We start from the raw sequence: 21,387 nt of genomic DNA, 5'->3' as shown, positions 1-21,387 counted from the left end.
TGCTTCCGAGCGTACGTAAAATTGTTTCCAAGCATGCGTAGGAATTTTGCGCGTCGGAATTGCTACAGACTATCGGAATTTTTCCGATTGGAACTTTTTCCGACAGAAAAATTGAGAACCTGCTATCAAACTTTTACTGGCAGAAATTCAGCCAACAAAAGTCCGATGGAGCCTACACACGGTCGCATTTTCAGACAAATTTCCGATCGTGTGTACACGGCATTAGAGGTGCCTCTCTTCTCTTTTATGTGACGTGACGCTACTGGTATATCAAGACATCTCTTGTAAATCAAGTCAAATTTTATTAAAAAATTTTGCTTGTCTTGCAAAACGCTCTCAAACCAAGTTACTCTCAAACCAAGGTTTTACAGTACTTTACTATGCTATCGTTTTTTTTTTTGTATTTTTTTTTTAGACTGTTGCTTGTGTTGAGGGGCCTGGTGGAGAAGAGATCTAGACAAGGGCACCACAGCAACTGTAACTATACAGTGAGCTTATTGTCTTCAAGTAACAAGGCTTAAAGTTGACTTTGTGTCCTCGGGTGCACCATTCTTCATTGATCCTGACATATAAAGTGTTTGTAATTATGATGGAAACAACACAGGTAAACAAAAACAATATCCCACCTCCCTCCTCGGTGTAGTATATAACAAGAGGTTTTGGAAACAAGCGTGCACTGGCTAAAGTGCAGGGCCCTTCCATCATGACAATGGCTTTAGCAGGTCTGCTGGTTCTCTTTGCTCTCGTACCTTCAGGTAAGGAGTCCAATGATTTTGAACATTGAATCAACAAACATTTAATATTTTTATCCAAAGTATTCATTTTTTTTTTTTTTTATAATTATATTTTTAGATAATGATTTGTGGTATAAACTAAAAAAAGCTAACAATTAATTTTGTCCGACGTTTTATTCAACATTCAAGGGGAAAGGAGGTAGATTGAAAATTGTGAAGGTAGGGGAGATGTGATAAAGAGCTCCCTATACCAATCACCAATTCAATTATACCAAAAGCATGTTGGACTATACCGGTACTTAATTCAATACGTAAAACTCAGAAAATATATAATAAAATAATACAAATTTTAATACAAAAAAAGAATTTTTTCACAAACAAGAAACAATATATTGATACAGCAAAACATATTATATTTAAAAAGCTAATGTATCCCAGATTTCTTGTGTACAGTTACTCATAATCGAGTTCCGTTCTAGGAGTACATTTTGGAGATTCCTCAACTAGTTTCGCGGAATTTATCCGCTTCATCTGGAGGTAGTCTAAGAATTAAAATATACATTAGAGAATTCATACCTATTCATATACTTATACAGTCATATAGATATATATCGCAAAATAAGCAAAATCAAAAGGAATATACAATTAAATTTACAAAAAAAAAAAAAAAGAAGAAGGGATTATAGGGGAATTTGTTACGAAGAGCAAAGGGAAAAAAAAAAATGGGGGAAGCAGACGTCCGAGTCCCCTCACATTTATTCAACATCTTAAAGTGGAGGGGCCACCCTGAAAAACAAAAGTACATTAAAATTTTGCAAAAAAATCAGAAAAAAAAAATTAAATTTTTTTTTCTTTTAAATTTACCAGAAACGCCTGTTGCTAGGCATATCGTCCTAATCTGCCTCTTCCTACTCCGCGGTGATCTCTTCGGTCTTCTCTCCTCCGTGCGGTGTCTTCTGGGGAATGTGGCGCTGTGTGTTCTGGGAACTGTGTGTGTCCCAGAACGCAGCGCGCCCCATTCACAAAGCACTGTGCGCATGCGCAGTAGGAAACGGGCAGTGAAGCCGCAAAGGCTCCACTGTCTGTTTCCCTTAGTTGGAATGGCGGCGCTCGGGACCCGAGAGCCAAGGGACGGGTCAGCCTTGGGTGGCCGACATTGCGGGCGCCCTGGACAGGTAAGTCTGCTTATTAAAAGTCAGCAGCTACAGTGTTTGCACTGTAAAAAAAAAAAAAATTAAGCTGGCCCTCCCCTTTAACTTCCTATAGATAAGATTTGTGATATAAAACATGGTATCTTATTCAAATAATTCATAAGCATGCTGCAAAAATATTATCATTGTATGATTTTATTTAACTTCCCTGGCGGTACGATTATTTCAGATTTTAGGTGCTGAAAGCGGTACAATTATTTTGCATGGAAATTTGGCGTTTTATATTGTAGTCCTGTAATTCTAAAACCTCATACACACGATAGGACTTTGTACAAACTTTCCCTTGGATTTTTGTACAAAGGGCATCGGCCCTGAGCTTGTATTGCATACACACGGCGGGACTTTTTCAGCCAACTTTCACCAAATCACGTGGTTCTTCTGCTCTTTACCGCCACCTTTGGTCAACTTCTGTATTGTTGTCTGATCTTTTGCATTGGTTCTGAGCATGCCTGTTTGTACTTTGTACAAAAGTCCTATGGTTTTCTGTACACACGATCAGACTTTGCTCCATCGGACTTTTGTTGCCAGAAAGTTTGTCCGTTCGCACAGCCAACAAAAGTCAGATAAAAACCAAAAACGTTCGTACGATGGAGCGTACACACGGTCGGATGTTGCTCCAAAACAGCTAATTTGCATGTTTGTTGTCAAAAAGTCCGATCGTGTGTATGGGCCTTTAGGAATAACTCTCTTAAATCTGTCCAAACCAGAGTCTAGCAGACATCCCGGGTGTGATAAAGTTTGAAAAATGAAATCATAAATTATAATATAATAAATAACTATAAATAAGTATACCAAATAATAATATAATAATAATAAAAATTATTCAATAATGTAATCAAATCAAAAACACTGACATTTGCTCAGTTGCAGAATTGCCGCTGTCATTACTTTTCAGTGTTTGATGACGGATCTCCCCACAAATCGCTATCGCTCAATTCTGCGAGTGATTCCAATTTATTATCGCTGTTTTCTAGCTGGTCTAAAATCATTTTTTTATGTAAAGGGACAGTTTTGGTTGCTATGGACAATCTCCAGTTTCCAGGCATAAAGAACAGTTTTTATAATATAAATCTGCATGCAGGACACTGGACAGACCACTAGGGACAAAGGGGGTGTTAAATGATTACATACAGCAATGTAATGTGTAAGATTACATTATACTGTATTTATAGTGTGTGTTTCACTTTTTGAATTTGGCGCCTTTCTCTGTCCCCGTGCGTCGCAACACTCGCAGGGAACGGAGATCGGCTCCGTGATAGATTGAGCAGAGCGGGGCTCGCTCGTACAGCGGAGGGGGGGGGACATCGCTGGATCCAGGGGAGAAGGTAAGTAACCTCTCCCTGCATTCAGCGATGCGGTCCCGAGTCTGGCTCGGGGTTACCGCTTTTGGTATAACATTTTCACCTCGAGCCAGACCCGGGAACACCGCCAGGGGGGGTTAAAGTAGAACTACAGGCAAAAACTTATTTTTTTCCCTTGTAATAGAAATAAGCATGACAGGTCCTCATTTTTGAGAGATCTGGGGTCAAAAAGACCTCAAATCTCTTCATTTACTTTAAAAGCGAAAAAAATAAAATAAAAAACTGTCTTTAAGAGAAGAAGAAAATCATCCATTTATGGAAAGGTGACCAGTTTTTTTTTTAAAATGAAATCCGGAGACATTATACAGTCAGGTCCATAAATATCGGGACATCGACGCAATTCTAATCTTTTTGGCTCTATACACCAACACAATGGATTTGAAATGAAACGAACAAGATGGGCTTTAACTGACGACTTTCAGCTTTAATTTGAGGGTATTTACATCCAAATCAGGTCAACGGTGTGTAGGAATTACAACAGTTTGTATTAGGGGTGCAACAGATCGGATCAGTCACGGATCAGAGTCACGGATCGGATCATTTTTCAGATCAGAAAATAATAATTGAATTTTCAAAAACCTGTGAAAAGTCCACCACCATCTAGTCCCCACTGTAATATCCACAATCTCCCCCACTGTAATATTGGCTGAGTATGGCTGGGTATGGCTGGGTATCGATGAGTATGGCTGGGTAAGGCTGAATATTGCAGAGTATGGCTGGGTATCGCAGAGTATGACTGGGTACGGCTGAGCATGGCTGAGTATGGCTGAGTATGGCTGGGTATGGCTGGGTATCGCTGAGTATGGCTAGGTATCGCAGAGTATTGCAGAGTATGGCTGGGTATTGCATAGTATGGCTGGGTATTGCATAGTATGACTGGGTATGGCTGGGTACGGCTGAGCATGGCTGAGTATGGCTGAGTATGGCTGGGTATCGCAGAGTATTGCAGAGTATGGCTGGGTATTGCATAGTGTGGCTGGGTATCGCAAAGTATTGCAGAGTATGGCTGGGTATTGCAGAGTATTGCAGAGTATTGCAGAGTATGGCTGGGTATTGCAGAGTATTGCAGAGTATTGCAGAGTATGGCTGGGTATTGCAGAGTATTGCAGAGTATTGCAGAGTATGGCTGGGTATTGCAGAGTATTGCAGAGTATTGCAGAGTATGGCTGGGTATCGCAGAGTATTGCAGAGTATGGCTGGTTATCGCAGAGTATTTCAGAGTATGGGAGTGTTCAGTGTCCATCAATGCAGTCTGTTCAGTGCCCATCAATGCAGTCTGTTCAGTGCCCATCAAGGCAGCTTGTTCAGTGCCCATCAAGGCAGCTTGTTCAGTGTCCATCAGCTCAGCCTGTTCAGTGCCCAGCACCTCAGCCTGTTCAGTGCCCAGCACCTCAGCCTGTTCAGTGTCCAGCAGCTCAGCCTGTTCAGTGCCCAGCACCTCAGCCTGTTCAGTGTCCAGCAGCTCAGCCTGTTCAGTGCCCCGCAGCTCAGCCTGTTCAGTGCCCAGCACCTCAGCCTGTTCAGTGTCCAGCAGCTCAGCCTGTTCAGTGCCCCTCAATGCAGCCTGTTCAGTGCCCACCAATGCATCCTGTTCAGTGTCCAGCAGCTCAGCCTGTTCAGTGCCCAGCACCTCAGCCTGTTCAGTGCCCAGCACCTCAGCCTGTTCAGTGTGCAGCAGCTCAGCCTGTTCAGTGTCCAGCAGCTCAGCCTGTTCAGTGCCCAGCACCTCAGCCTGTTCAGTGTCCAGCAGCTCAGCCTGTTCAGTGCCCCTCAATGCAGCCTGTTCAGTGCCCACCAATGCATCCTGTTCAGTGTCCAGCAGCTCAGCCTGTTCAGTGCCCAGCACCTCAGCCTGTTCAGTGTCCAGCAGCTCAGCCTGTTCAGTGCCCAGCACCTCAGCCTGTTCAGTGTCCAGCAGCTCAGCCTGTTCAGTGCCCAGCACCTCAGCCTGTTCAGTGTCCAGCAGCTCAGCCTGTTCAGTGCCCCGCAGCTCAGCCTGTTCAGTGCCCAGCACCTCAGCCTGTTCAGTGTCCAGCAGCTCAGCCTGTTCAGTGCCCCTCAATGCAGCCTGTTCAGTGCCCACCAATGCATCCTGTTCAGTGTCCAGCAGCTCAGCCTGTTCAGTGCCCAGCACCTCAGCCTGTTCAGTGCCCAGCACCTCAGCCTGTTCAGTGTCCAGCAGCTCAGCCTGTTCAGTGTCCAGCAGCTCAGCCTGTTCAGTGCCCCGCAGCTCAGCCTGTTCAGTGTCCAGCAGCTCAGCCTGTTCAGTGCCCCTCAATGCAGCCTGTTCAGTGCCCACCAATGCATCCTGTTCAGTGTCCAGCAGCTCAGCCTGTTCAGTGCCCAGCACCTCAGCCTGTTCAGTGTCCAGCAGCTCAGCCTGTTCAGTGCCCAGCACCTCAGCCTGTTCAGTGTCCAGCAGCTCAGCCTGTTCAGTGCCCAGCACCTCAGCCTGTTCAGTGTCCAGCAGCTCAGCCTGTTCAGTGCCCCGCAGCTCAGCCTGTTCAGTGCCCAGCACCTCAGCCTGTTCAGTGTCCAGCAGCTCAGCCTGTTCAGTGCCCCTCAATGCAGCCTGTTCAGTGCACAGCACCTCAGCCTGTTCAGTGTCCAGCAGCTCAGCCTGTTCAGTGTCCAGCAGCTCAGCCTGTTCAGTGCCCAGCACCTCAGCCTGTTCAGTGCCCAGCAGCTCAGCCTGTTCAGTGCCCCGCATCTCAGCCTGTTCAGTGCCCCGCAGCTCAGCCTGTTCAGTGCCCAGCACCTCAGCCTGTTCAGTGTCCAGCAGCTCAGCCTGTTCAGTGCCCAGCACCTCAGCCTGTTCAGTGTCCAGCAGCTCAGCCTGTTCAGTGCCCCGCAGCTCAGCCTGTTCAGTGCCCAGCACCTCAGCCTGTTCAGTGTCCAGCAGCTCAGCCTGTTCAGTGCCCCTCAATGCAGCCTGTTCAGTGCCCACCAATGCATCCTGTTCAGTGCACAGCACCTCAGCCTGTTCAGTGTCCAGCAGCTCAGCCTGTTCAGTGCCCAGCACCTCAGCCTGTTCAGTGCCCAGCAGCTCAGCCTGTTCAGTGCCCCGCAGCTCAGCCTGTTCAGTGCCCCGCAGCTCAGCCTGTTCAGTGCCCAGCACCTCAGCCTGTTCAGTGTCCAGCAGCTCAGCCTGTTCAGTGCCCCTCAATGCAGCCTGTTCAGTGCCCACCAATGCATCCTGTTCAGTGTCCAGCAGCTCAGCCTGTTCAGTGCACAGCACCTCAGCCTGTTCAGTGTCCAGCAGCTCAGCCTGTTCAGTGTCCAGCAGCTCAGCCTGTTCAGTGCCCAGCACCTCAGCCTGTTCAGTGTCCAGCAGCTCAGCCTGTTCAGTGCCCCGCAGCTCAGCCTGTTCAGTGTCCAGCAGCTCAGCCTGTTCAGTGCCCCTCAATGCTGCCTGTTCAGTGCCCCTCAATGCTGCCTGTTCAGTGCCCATCGGCTCAGCCTTACCTGTGATCAGTGCATAGCGAGTGAGGAGAGCAGACAGAGTGGTAGATAAGCAGACAGATAATCGGAATTTCCGATTGGGGGGGTCTGAGCAGAAAATCTCTCTGGTGGGAAAGGGGGCCTTACTAGTGTATAATGTATATTATACCTAAATGTGTCTATTTGTCTCCTTTGTATTTTTTTTTTTATTAGGGTTTTCACTCTCCTGCATTAAATGTATCAGTTTTAGTGGAACAATCTGCACAGGATGTATAGAGACCTGCGTGTCAGGATACAGTTGTGTCACCTCGTTATCTACCACAACTTTAGGTACGTGAATTGTATTTACTGATAAACCACAGGATTATTATTATTAGGAACAATTGTATCAGCCGCACTTCGCTCATAAGCAGGCCATAGATTAGGCAATTCCCGTTCCTTCCCCCATGGGTGGAGAGAAAGAAAATCACTCGAATCCCCGAATGATTCAATCAGTGTTAGACATGCGCAGAGCGAAAACATTTGTTACGTTTCCTCTCGATTCGTTATTTAAATAATTTTGTTTAGTTACATTTGTTAGATTCATTTACTTCTTCTCGGAATTCGATTCCTTTATTCGTTTTCAAATATTTTCTTCTATTATATATATTTTTTTTACTCTGTTCTTTTCTAATCTATTCTATTCATTCAAATTCTAATCTATTCTATTCAAATTTATTCTATTCGAAATTCGAATTTCGGAAGACGGTTATATTCTTTCTAGTTTATTCTATTCTATTTTAGTATATATATATATATTTTCTATTCTATTCTCTTATTTTCTATTCTCTTCTATGTGTTTGTATTCTATTCTTTTCTATTCTATTCTAATTTTATATTCTTTCTCTTTTATTCTATTCTTTTTTTTTATTCTATTCTTTTCTAATCTATTCTATTCAAATTCAAATTTATCCTATTCAAAATTAGAATTTCGGAAGACGGTTATAGTCTTTCTATTTTATTCTATTCTATTTTAGTCTACTGTTTTTATATTCTATTTTGTATTCTATTCTTTTCTATTCTATTCTAATCTATTCTACTCAAAATTTGAATTTCGGAATCTAGTTATATTCTTTCTCCTTTATTCTATTCTATTGTTTTTTCATTGTAATCGTTTCAATCTATTTTATTTGAATTAAAATTTATTCTATTAAAATTTAGAATTTCGGAAGATGGTTATACTCTATTTCATTCTATTCTATTTTGGGCTATTGTTTTTTTCTATTCTATTCTCTTCTGTTTTTTATTCTATTTTTTACTATTCTTTCAATCTATTCTATTCAAAATTCGAAGTTTGGAATATAGTTATATTCTTTCTCTTGTATTTTATTCTATTGTCTATTCTATACTATTCTATTCTAATCTTATCTATTTCAAGTTTCAGAAGATGGTTGTATTCTTTCTATTCTATTATTTTATTTTCTACTCTATACTATTATTTTCTATTCTATTCTTTTCAATTCTATTCTAATCTATTCTATTTGAAATTAAAATTTTGGAAGGTGGATACATTATTTCTATTCTAGTATATTATTTTCTATTCTATTATTTTATTTTCTATTCTATACTATTCTTTTCTATTATATAAAATTTTTTCTATTTTCTATTTGATTCTATTTATTATTTTATCTTCTATTATGTTCTATTATCTTCTATTTCATTCTGTTATATTCCTTTATTTTCTATTATATTGTATTATATTATTTTATTTTCTATTTTGTTCTGTTTTACTCTATTCTATTCTTTTCTATTCTATTATTTTATTTTCTATTCTATACTATTCCTTTCTATTCTATTCATTTTTTTCTATGTTATTCTATTTATTATTGTATTCTATTATTTTCTATTATCTTCTTCTAGTAATGGAGGCGATCAGCGACTTATAGCGGGACTGTGACATTGCGGCGGACAAATTGGACACTTTTGACAGTTTTTTGGGGACCAGTGACACCAATACAGTGATCAGGGCTAAATAATATGCACTGTCACTGTACTAATGACACTGACAGAGAAGGAGTTAACATCAGGGTCGATCAAAGGGTTAAATGTGTCCCTAGCATAGGTGTGCACAGCCTATTGCATTAGGATGTACACCCCAAAGCTCAAACACACATGAGCGCCACCTGCTGTCACAGGAAGGGGGCTCTGGTGGTGGGAGCCAGTTGATTGGGAGCATATTACAATACACCCTAATTATGGGTGTAACGTGTTCCTAAAGTCGAACCTAGATTTGAATATAATGGGGGCATTTGCAATGGCCACTGGCACCCCCATGGGGTGATTAGGGTGGGCCTAGGCACACCCGGCACACCCTGTGTGCACCCCTATGGTCCCTAGGTAGTGCTTTCTAAATGTGGAGGAGGTGCTTGTGCTGTGGGAAGACAGATATCCATGTTCCTGCTTAGATTTCTGTCTTCTCCAGTCACAGAACGGCGATCTGCCTTGTTAACAAAGGCAAACCGCCATTCTGTCTGCCTTGGGAATGATCGGTGGGTCCCGCTGATTGGCTCCCGCTTTGTACAATCACAGCAGGAGCTGGTTGCCGGTGCTGCACTTGTGCTCCCCAGACCCAGAAATCGAATCACGTACGGGTACCTGATTTCGCACTGAAGGGCCGCCCTGCCGCAATACATATGCGTGGGGCGTTCCGGAAGCGGTTAAAGCCAATAGATAAATTGTGCATCTTTTCTATCACGGATGCATGCTGACTGGCTAATATTCACAAACTATTTGTATTCAGATTCAGGCAACGCGTCTTCAACTCTCACACGAGGATGTTCCCCCAACAAGCAATGCAACATCACTGGAAGCTTAACCTTTGCAGGTGGCAGGGTCGCAATCGCAACCGCGTGCTGTGACACCGACTACTGTGCGTCCGCCATACCGTCTTGTAAGTACATTGGGAACATTCCTTCTTGCCTCTACCATAGATGTCATAGTTACATAGCTGATACGGTTGAACAAAGATACCAGTCTATAGAGGTTCAACCAGAGGGTGTGTATTTCTTTATCTATGTTCATTTACGTCAGGTTGCTCATATCTCTTACTGGTTCCGGTATATAACCCCATCCATTGTAAATAAAAAATAAATAGAAATTGTGATCTCGATTCAAACTCCCCTGACAATCTCTATTGCAGAGTTTGCCGATTCTTTCATATAACAAGTGGAGAGACTTCTCTGCTCACTCAGCTGTCAAAAGAAAACATCTGGGCAGTCTGCCAAGTTTTTAAAATGAAACATTGTAACTAACTGTTCCTTCTTAGATCAAAGGGATAAACTTCTGTGTGATAAAAAAAAAAATCTGGAGCAGTCTGCCAAGTTTTTAAAATGAAACATTGTAACTAACTCTTCCCTCCTAGATCAAAGGGATAAACTTCTGTGTGATAAAAAATAATAATCTGGGCAGTCTGCCAAGTTTTTAAAATGAAACATTGTAACTAACTCTTCCTTCTTAGATCAAAAGGATAAACTTCTGTGTGAAAAAAAAAATCCAGGCAGTCTGCCAAGTTTTTAAACAACCTGCAATGTTTTCTGACACTTGTTTTTTAAGTTAAAATCAATATTTCTTGCTAGAAAATTACTTGGAACCCCCAAACATTATATATATATATATATATATATATATTTTAGCAGAGACCCTAGGGAATAAAATGGCAATTGCTGCAATATTTTAAGTTGCACTGTATTTTCCCAGCGGTCTTTCAAATGCAATTTTTTGGGAAAAAATACACATCAATAAATAAAAAATAAAAGAACGAAACAGTAAAGTTAACCCAATTTTTTTTGTTTTAATGTGAAAGATGATGTTACGCCGCAACAAGAATCGTGAGAGAATTGTGATCTTCTAAGCAAAAAAATTGTGATTCTCATTTTAGCCAGAATTGTGCAGCTCTAGGGGGTACTCACATTTGTGAGACACTGTGTGTATATATATATATATATATATATATATATATATATATATATATATATATATATATATATATAAAATTGTACTCACTTTTGTGAGGCACTACGTGTGTATATATATCTATATATATATGGAACGTCGGATTACAAGCATAATCCGTTCCAGGAGAATGCTCGTAATCCAAAGTACTCGCATATCAAAGCGAGTTTCCCCACTGAAGTCGATGGAAACTAAAATAATTTGTTCCGCATTGACTTCAGTTGCATGCAATACCGCATGTGGCCAGAGCTAGGGGGGGGGGGGCGCCGCAGAGCCTCGGAAATGGCCAAAAAGGCACAAGGACACATCACCAGCAAACCTCGGAAAGACTTCCCGAGATTTGCAGAGGTCAGCAGAGCTGTCCTCGGGCCTTTCTGTGCATTTCCGAACGATGCTGATCGGTAATTAGGGATGAGCCGAACACCCCCCGGTTCGGTTCGCACCAGAACTTTCGAACGGACCCCGCGTTCGTAACGAACGTTAGAACCCCATTGAAGTCTATGGGACTCGAACGTTCGAAATGGAAAGTGCTAATTTTAACGGCTGATATGCAAGATACTATCCTAAAAAGGGTTTGGGGACCTGCCTCCTGCCCCAGGGGACATGGGTCACTGCAAAAAAAAGTTTTTAAAAACTGCCGTTTTGGCGGGAACACTGATTTTAATGACGATTAAAGTGAAAAAAAAAAAAATGATATATTCCTTTAAATATGGTGCCTGGGGGGTGTCTGTAGTATGCCTGTGAAGTGCCACGTGTTTCCCGTGTTTAGAACAGTCCCTGCACAAAATGACATTAAACGGAAATAACACCATTTAAAACTGCTTGCGGTTTTAATGTTATATCTGGTTCCTGCAATATGGTTGAAAATCATTGAGAAACATGGCATGGGTAGCCCTCCCTGCCCATTACCAGCCTATTTGGGTCTTGTACGCATATTAAGGGGAACCCCGTACCCATATTAAAAAAAGGAAATGCGTGTGGCCCCCAGGCCCTATATACTCAGAACAGCAGTATACAGGCGGTGCAAACAAGACAGGGACTGTGTAGGTTTGTTGTGTTAAGTTGAATCTGTTTGTAATTTTCAACTGGTACATTTTTAAAGTGTAGCTCCAGTCAAAAAAACTATTTTTAAGCTTTTTGGAAAACATAGGGAAGGGTTATCACCCCTGTATAATTTGTTTTGTCGTCCATCTTTTTTCATCTCACTTGCTGTTGTCTCCTTCCGTTTGCAAGTAGGAGATGTTTGTAAATTGGATGTTTGAAAGTAGGGGCCTGCCCTATATGCTCTGCAGAAATGGCGGAACAAGGTGTTGGTTTTGCCACAACATTGTAAGCCCTCAAAGTGACTCTTGGTGGGCGCTGGAGCGCCCTGCTGTGAACGATTATATCAAGAATTGTAATTACATGCCATTGTTGAACAGTAGTAGAAAAATTGACCTTTGGTGGTTGTGGTGCTGGTGCCACAACACTATAAGTCCTCACCGTTACTCTGGGTGGGCACAGGAAGGGGCCCTCCTGTGAAATATTATATCAAGAATTGTAATTACATGTCCCTGTTAAACAGGGGCAGAAAAATGGGCCTTAGGCACTGGTGCCATCACACTGCAACCTCTGCCATATACTCTAGTTTTATTGCAGGAATTAGCCCTGCTGCAAAGCATTGCATCAAAAATTGTACTTAAACGCCCCTGTTAAACAGGGGCAGAAAAATTGGGCCTTAGGCACTGGTGCTGGTGCCACCACACTGCAACCTCTGCCATATACTCTAGTTTTATTGCAGGAATTAGCCCTGCTGCAAAGCATTGCATCAAAAATTGTACTTAAACGCCCCTGTTAAACAGGGGCAGAAAAATTGGGCTGCTGGCATCACCCAGAACCAAAAATGTTCTTCCAACATATCAGCGGAGGAGGAAGAGGATAGACAATCAACATAACAGGACAGTCACTCAGCATAGGCAGTCTTGAAGGGATGTGGTATTTCAAAAAAAATTATTCGGTTACATCAGCTTCAGGTGCTTGGTAGCTGTGGGTGATCCAAGACTGATTCATCTTGATGAAGGTCAGTCGATCAACTGATTCGGTGGACAGGCGCACCCTGTGATCGGTAACGAAGCCACCAGCAGCACTGAAGGTGCGTTCCGAAAGAACGCTGGATGCAGGACAGGCCAGTAGCTCAATTGCATACTGTGCAAGCTCTGGCCAGTGATCCATCCTCAAGACCCAGTAAGACAGAGGATTTTCAGTGGGAAAGGTGTCCAAGTCTGACCTTGCCCCTAGGTATTCCTGCACCATGTAAATTAGATGCTGGCGATGGGTGCTGGAACCAATCATACCTTGGGGCTGCGGACTAAAAAATTGTCTGAAAGCATCAGTCAGACGGCCACCTTCTCCACCGCTCCTTCTGACTGATGCCTCAGCAACACGTTGTCCAGGACCAGGAGTTTGTGACCTCCCAGTCTCTGGGAACGCGTTGCACAGAGCTTTCTGCAAGGCCTCCCGGAGATGTCTCATCCTCTGCTCCCTCTGCGATGGCAAGATAAGGTCGGCAACCTTACCCTTGTACAGTGGATCAAGGAGAGTGGCCAGCCAGTAATGGTCCCTCTCCTTGATCCGAAGAATACGAGGATCCTTCCGCAGGCTTTGCAGGATCAGGGAGGCCATGCAGCGTAGGTTAGCTGAGGCATTCGGTCCGGAGTCCTCTGGGTCACTAAGGACAACATGATCCGCAGCTACCTCCTCCCAGCCACGTACAAGTCCACGTGTTTCTTGGGACTGTAAATCATCCCTATAAGACTGCTGCTGCTGCTGCTGATGCTGAGTGCCAGCCTCCACCTCCATGCTGACACAATCATCCTCCTCCTCCTCTTCCTCCTCCTCACCCTCTTCCTGTGTGATGGGTGGCACAGCAGGAACACTGTCTGGATAAAGGGGGCCTTGAGAGGCAAGGAAGTCCTCCTCTTCCTGCCTCTGTTCTGCCTCAAGTGCCCTGTCCATTATTCCACGCAGCGTATGCTCCAAGAGGTGGACAAGAGGTACAGTGTCACTGATGCATGCACTGTCACTGCTCACCATCCTTGTGGCCTCCTCAAACGGTGACAGGACAGTGCATGCATCCCTGATCATGCCCCACTGGCGTGGTGAGAAAAAACCAAGCTCCCCTGACCCTGTCCTGGTGCCGTAGTCGCACAGGTACTCATTGATGGCCCTCTGCTGCGTGTGCAGCCGCTGCAGCATGGCCAATGTTGAGTTCCATCTGGTGGGCATGTCACATATAAGGCGGTTCTTGGGCAGGTTCAACTCCTTTTGGAGCTCAGCCAGCCGAGCACAGGCATTAAATGATCGGCGGAAATGCACACAGACTCTCCTGGCCTGTTTCAGGACATCCTGTAAGCCGGGGTACCTGCCCAAGAACCGCTGCACCACCAGGTTAAGGACGTGAGCTACACAGGGCACATGGGTCAGTTGTCCCTATCGGAGGGCGGAGAGGAGGTTGGTGCCATTGTCGCAAACCACCATTCCTGGCTTAAGCTGGCGTGGCGTCAACCACCTCTCGGCCTGCCCCTGCAGAGCTGACAAAACATCCGCCCCAGTGTGGCTCCTGTCCCCCAAACAAACCAGCGCAAGCACGGCATGGCATCGTTTTGCCTGCGTACTTGCGTAGCCTCTGCAACGCCTACGGAGCACCGCTGGTTCTGAGGACAGAGCACTGGAAGAGGCCATGGAGGAAGAAGAAGAGGAGGGGGTGGAGGAGAGAGGTGTGTCACAACCAATAGTAGCATTTTGGAGGCGTGGTGGCGGAACAACCTCCAACACTACTGCACCTTGTCCTGCATCCTTCCCAGCAGCCAGAAGAGTGACCCAATGGGCCGTGAAAGACAGGTAACGTCCCTGTCCATGCCTGCTGGACCATGAGTCAGCGGTAATATGCACCTTACCGCTGACCGCCCTGTCCAGCGAGGCAAGGACATTGCCTTCCACATGCCGGTAGAGAGTCGGAATCGCCTTCCGTGAGAAAAAGTGGCGTTTGGGGACCTGCCACTGAGGAACCGCACATTGTACAAACTCACGGAAGGGGGCCGAGTCTACCAACTGAAAAGGCAGCAGTTGAAGTGCTAGCAATTTAGCCAAGCTAGCATTCAACCGCTGGGCATGTGGATGGCTGGGAGTAAATTTCTTCCGCCGGTCCAGCAGCTGGGGCAGGGACATTTGCCTGCTATAATCGGACGTGGATGTACCACTAGCAGAGTTCCCGGAAGCACTTGGCTGTGACACACCTAATTCTACACCTTCATTCCTCTCAGAGCAGGTTTCAGAGAGGACTGAAGGTCTAGTGGGGTTGGAGATGCCAGCTGATGAGGAGCAAGGAGAGGTCCGCTTTGTTCTTTGGTGTGGGTCTTTGAGGTATGCTTGCCAACGAGCTGCATGGCAGGTCAACATATGTCTGGTCAAGCATGTGGTGCCCAAGCGGCTGATGTTTTGGCCACGTGAGATACGCTTGAGACATATGTTGCAAATAGCAGCGGTGCGATCTGATGCACTCGTCTCAAAAAAGGCCCACACCAAAGAACTTTTAGAATAACGCGCAGAGGAAGCGCTCTGCGCAGGCGGAGCTCTGCGGTGTGATTCAGTCGGTGTGCTGCCCCTAAGCTGGCCCCCAGAGGGCATCCTGCCTCGTTGGACATGTGCCTCCTCCTCCTCCTCCTCCTCCTCCCTCCTTCCAGGCACCCACGTGGAGTCAGTGCCCTCATCATCCCCTCCCTCTTCATCGCTGTAGCAAACCTGGCAGTATGCTGCAGCTTGTGGAACATGACTGCCAGATTGCTGTGCTTCTTGAGCATCCTCTCTCTCTGCGCTCACGCTACTGCCTTCCTCTAGCTGAGTGTCATCATCAGAGCCCACCAAACACTGGGCATCCTCCTGGAGCATGTACCCAACACTGTGCTCAAAGAGTTCAGGAGACTCCTCAGGAGGACGTGGTGGGTCTAGGGAAGGAGTCACTGATGATGACATTGAGAGGAGGGACGACGATGTGTTGGCAGCTGCTTTTCTACTACCCTGAGACTGGGTGAGAGAGGATGAGGAGGATGAAGAGGGCTTGGTCATCCACTCTACCAAGTCGTTGGCATGTTGCGGTTCAACATGTCCAGCTGCAGAAAAGAAGGACAAGCATGTCCCATGGCCACGTGCTGATGACAATGCACCGCGTCCACGACCAGCACTGTTGTCTCTAGACACAGAGCCTGCTTGCCCTCTTTTATCGGCTCACGCCTGTCTGCCTCTCCTTGCTGGCCTTCCAGACATGGTAATGGCCTGAAGGGAGTTGGGTAAAACAGTAGTTGGGTAGTTTATATTGTCCTGGAGGCACACAACACCCACTAACTCCTGCAGATGCCTTTTTTATAGAACAGCAGAGTTAAAGGGGTATATACAGATGTATACTGTGCTGTGCTGGAAGCACACACAACTTCCAATAACTCCTGCAGATGACAATCGGGCTCAAATAGAGAACAGCTATGTAGGTGGATAATAGCGGTATGTACTGGGTACAGAGCACGCAGACAGCACGCACTAACACTACTGACTGCAAGCTCTATTATTAAAGCTAGATCACTAGCTATATAGGTGAGGTGAATATAGTGTAGTGGTGTATACTGCGGTCAGGGCACAGACAGTAACCACTACACAAGAGCAAGATAGTAAATCAGCCAAAAACGATTGGTGTGTAACTGTGTTGAAGGTACACAGAACACCCACTGCTTCAGACGCCAACACACTGCACGAGGCCACCTTAATGGCGGCCTTATATAGTGTGGGGCGTGCACTACACAGCCTGAGCTATGATTGGCCACAGGCAGGATGCCTGTGGCCAACCATGGCTCTCCTCGCTGCTGGCGCTGCGATTGGCCAAGCATACGGGGTCACAGTGCATGCTTGGCCAATCGTGAGACAGCAATGCATTGCGCCATCGCAGTGCATTGTGGGCCACACGAATTTTGCCGCGAACGCCCCAAACGTTCGGAATTCGGCGAACGCACGAACGACTGATGTTCGAGTCGAACATGCGTTCGACTCGAACACGAAGCTCATCCCTATCGGTAATGTTCGGCTCTGCTCGGCTCCGGCGCCCCCACTCCACCTCAGGCCAAATGCGGTACTGCACACCGCTTTGGCCTGAATCGTGCTGGTTTTGTGAGACAACACTCGCAAAGTTATGATTTAAAAAAATACAGTGCTTGTATTGCAAAATGCTCGTTAACCACGTTACTCGAAATCCAAACTTCCTCTGTATATATAAAAATATATATATATATATATATATATAATATATCAACCTGTGGCACTCCAGCTGTTGCAGAACTACAAGACCCATGAGGCTTTGCAAGGCTGACAATTACAAACATGACTCCCAAAGGCTGCGGAATGATGGGACTTGTAGTTCCGCAACAACTGGAGGGCCACAGGTTGAGCACCCATGGCCAAGTAGAAATGTTCAAGTCACTTCAAGACTTTTTTGACTTGTTTATTGGTCAACAGCATCAAATACACCAATACATTTTGGGAGAAAGGCCTCCCCCTCCCTCAGGGTTATTGTGCAAGCAAACAATAAAAAAAGTGAAACATACCATAAATATCTCAAAACTATCATTTGGATGAGATATTTATGATATGCTTCATTTTTTATTGATCTTTTGCCCATTAGCCCTGAGGAGGGGGAGGGGGGGGGCCTTTCTCACCAAACATGTTGGATGTATTTGATGCTCTTAACCAATAAACATTTCAATTCCGAGTGATATAAACTTTTGTACTACGCGCACCTCAATACCCACCCAGAGTTTTCGCATGTGATTGGATATTCTTTGCAAAGTGAAATATCACCACATTCACTAAGCTTTGGGGAAAATTCCCTTGCAAAGTGCAATTTCCCCGGCTAAATTGCCTTTAGTAAAGCGACCTAAGATTTCAGTAAGGAACTGCAGGATTTTTTTTTCGGCATTTGCAGAAAATGCTCTAAGCGAGGAAAAGAATCACTACATCCAGGGACCAGTACGTTGCAAAATATTACAATTGTATCTTAGAGTTTAGATATTATTTAGCGATACTTCAGAAAATAGACAATTTTAACTGATTAATAGTTTTCAGTATCTGTAGCTAAATCAGGGTTTTCAAATGCGGTAATAAAACTACATTTTGACTTCCTTGTCCCCATAAAAAAAAAAAGTCGAATTGTGATCATGTCAAACTAATAATTCTTCTTTTTCCGCAGTGCCGTCAACTGTAAATGACTCAAACAATCGGACGTGTAGCACCTGTTCCTCAAGTACAAGCGACTATTGTAGTTCTTCTAATACCTCGACCCTGCCGTGTACGGGCCTTGAGACACAATGTGCACGAATGTCTACGTCTACTACAGGTACATCTTCTGTTTTGTGACTTTCAGAAGCCTTGGCTCCTGGGAGATTGGTCTGCTACTGTTGATGTAGGACAGTGATGGCGAACCTTGGCCCCCCAGATGTTTTGGAACTATATTTCCCATCAGGCTTAACTACAGTGCAGTGTAGTTGAGCACCATGGGAAAAGTAGTTCTAAAACATCTGGGGTGCCAAGGTTCACCATCACTGATGTAGGATGACATTGAAGGGAATCTGTGGCAGCCGGCATTTGGCCCGGCATTTGGCCCGTGTGTATGACAGCCTTGGCTCCTGGGAGATTGGTCTGCTACTGTTGATGTAGGACAGTGATGGCGAACCTTGGCACCCCAGATGTTTTGGAACTACATTTCCCATCGGGCTTAACTACAGTGCAGTGTAGTTGAGCACCATGGGAGATGTAGTTCTAAAACATCTGGGGTGCCAAGGTTCACAATCACTGATGTAGGAGGACATTGAAGAGAATCTGTGGGGGTCAGCATTTGGCCCGGCATTTGGCACGTGTGTAGGACAGCCTTGGCTCCTGGGAGATTGGTCTGCTACTGTTGATGTAGGACAGTGATGGCGAACCTTGGCACCCCAGATGTTTTGGAACTACATTTTTCATCAGGCTTAACTACAGTGTAGTGTAGTTGAGCACCATGGGAGATGTAGTTCTAAAACATCTGGGGTGCCAAGGTTCACCATCACTGGTGTAGGATGACATTGAAGGGAATCTGTGGCGGCCGACATTTGGCCCATGTGTATGACAGCTGGTCCAACAGAAGCCGGCCAAAGGTCCGGCTTCTGTCAAAGGGGCATGACCGACTAAGGTCTGCTGATCAGCATCTGATCAGTGCTCTCAGCCAATGGCTAAAGGCCCAGATACATGGTCAGAAAATCGTTAGTATGCTGCTTTTGACAGCTGATTACGAATTTTTCGGCAGACACAAACTGGATGTGCAGGCTCCAAAATTGTTGCCTTATGTGGCCACAACATCTGATTTTCTTTTCATTAGTACGGTTTTCTGGCGATAAAAAAAAAAAAAATGTGTAGAGCGGGACTAGGCAGGCTTAAGAGCGCTGACCGGTGTGCTCTGGAGGGGCAACCGCTAATATAGGCAACAAGCTACATAGACAGGTCCCATGGTGAAATCAAATATCTAAATATACAGAACATGTAAGTCATTTTATATAGGTGGTATCTCGGTTTTAGAGGCATTGCCTTGCAAGCGCTTGTATTTTCCATATTTTTTTCTTTTGTTTTTTTTTCATGTTGTTTTTAATTCCACAGGATCTATAATATCTACATCTGCCATCCAGGGCTGTGCCACGCCAAGTGTTTGTAACTTGCTCGGAAACCAGCGGGTGACATACGGAGACATAAATCTAAAAGCAGTCGTGGCAACCTTCTGCAGTAATGGAAGCTTTAACCTCCGCAGCTCATTTTATCTGCCCGTCTTCATTGCTTTCTTCTTATTCAAATTCTTATTTTAAAGATGTTCTTGTGTGTACACTTACATTTCGTGATGTGGATATTTTATAGTTACAACAAATTGTTTAAAATATAACAACTTAATCTGGAAATCTTATAGATAGGCAACTCCTATCCTCATATTGATGAGTGGTTTCAAATTAATAATAATACCTGCTGCAGTAGGGAACAGACACAAAAGATACACTCAGCATCTTTCCATAATAACTGTTCTATTTTATTTGACGCAGTTGAAGGTTTTCATACACATGATAATGTACTGTAGGTATCACATTAAAAAGGAAGTAAACCCTGATGAGTTTATTTCCTCTTTCATTCCTTGCAAAGGCAATGCATAATGGACTACTATGCATCGCATAGTAGTCCATTATGTGTCCCTTACCTGACACAGGAGCCAGCGAAGTCACCGCTGTCCCCTGTAGTCCGGCGCATCCATCTTCTCGGTGGGTCTCGCCGCTCCGCCGCTGTCATTCGGCGAAGCCGCTATGACGTCACTCCAGCGCATGCGTGCGGGAGCCGCCACTCGCGGCATATCGCCGTTGACCGCGGCGCGCTCAGTGCGCCTGCGCGCTGCTGTCTACGGCGCATGCGCCGTAGACAGCGGTGCCTGTCTTTCGGCAAATATCTCCTAAACTATGTAGGTTTAGGAGATATTTTTTGGACCTACAGGTACTGTAAGCCTTAATCTAGGCTTACCTGTAGGTCAAAGTGTGTTGTAAGGGTTTACAACCACTTTAATATTACAATTGTACTTTTATGGTAACAAGGGGCGTAACATAGGCAGGCTAATTCTTTAATTCTTTATTTATGGATTGCAGGTAAAACAAAAGCAAACTGTAGAGGAAACAATAGACACCCAGTCTTCTTATTAAATCGATTAAAACATTCAGTACATGGTGGGGAGCATTTGGTAGCATATCATATAACATCAGTATCAGACCTAGAATAACTAAGGCCATAACACCCACTGTCTTCTGTGGTCCTCCCGCTTAGTACTCTCTTTTATACTAATGCGGCTCCTGCAGTGGTCCCCACTGGGCCGACCCAGAGGGGTCTTCGTCAACGGCTTGGGATCACTCGCAGAATGGAAAGCCCAGTTGGGGCCACTCCCACGGCCGACAGTCTTTAGTAAGAAAACTGGGTAAATAGTTTGATAAGGCCCCTGCAATCACCAGTTATTTTTATTGGGATTGGGGGGGTAAGGGAGAGGGAATGGAAGGGGGGCGGTGGGTAGGGAGGCAAAGGATCAGAAAGAAAGGGGGGGCAGGCTAATTCTAATCAGGAATCAGGAAGAATGCAAACATGTAATGAAAATCTTATTAGTACCGTGCGCACAGTGAGTGCAGTGTGCAATACATACAAAATAGAATACAATAATATACACAATTTACAAATTTCCTTTACAAAACTCCATTTCATAAAGAAGGTAAAACAAATCTTAATGCCTGAAGGAGTAGGAGTAGATTTACTAAAACTGGTGCATGGTAGCCAATCAGCTTCTAACTTCAGCTTGTTCAATTAAAGGGATTGTAAAGTAATTTTTTTTTTTAAATAACAAACATGTTATACTTACCTCCACTGTGCAGCTCGTTTTGCACAGAGTGGCCCCGAACCTGCTCTTCTGGGGTCCCTCGGCGGCTGTCTCGGCTTCCTCCCGCAGGTACTTCTCGCGTTCATGTGAGCTCCCTCGCATGGTGAGAAGCACCTGCAGGCACGCTCCCGTGATACAGCCAGCGGCTATAGCCGCTC

The 21,387-nt window shown here is 44.9% G+C and overlaps 1 protein-coding gene across 1 annotated transcript; it reads left to right on the top strand.

Moving 5' to 3' along the window:
* Positions 1 to 618: 618 nt before the first annotated feature.
* On the top strand, positions 619 to 19,759 carry LOC143933105 (uncharacterized). Its single transcript, XM_077456044.1, has 5 exons — positions 619 to 755; positions 6,961 to 7,077; positions 9,527 to 9,676; positions 18,002 to 18,148; positions 19,438 to 19,759. Exons 1-5 carry the CDS (start codon positions 704 to 706, stop codon positions 19,638 to 19,640), a joined length of 669 nt encoding a protein of 222 aa, XP_077312170.1. The 5' UTR covers positions 619 to 703; the 3' UTR covers positions 19,641 to 19,759.
* The last annotated feature ends 1,628 nt before the right edge of the window (positions 19,760 to 21,387 follow it).

Source organism: Lithobates pipiens, unplaced genomic scaffold, assembly GCF_037356315.1.
Source record: "Lithobates pipiens isolate NorthernLeopardFrog02 unplaced genomic scaffold, aLitPip1_a1.2 Scaffold_27, whole genome shotgun sequence".
Taxonomy (NCBI): Eukaryota; Metazoa; Chordata; class Amphibia; order Anura; family Ranidae; genus Lithobates; species Lithobates pipiens.
This window is presented reverse-complemented; position numbering and strand designations above follow the sequence as displayed.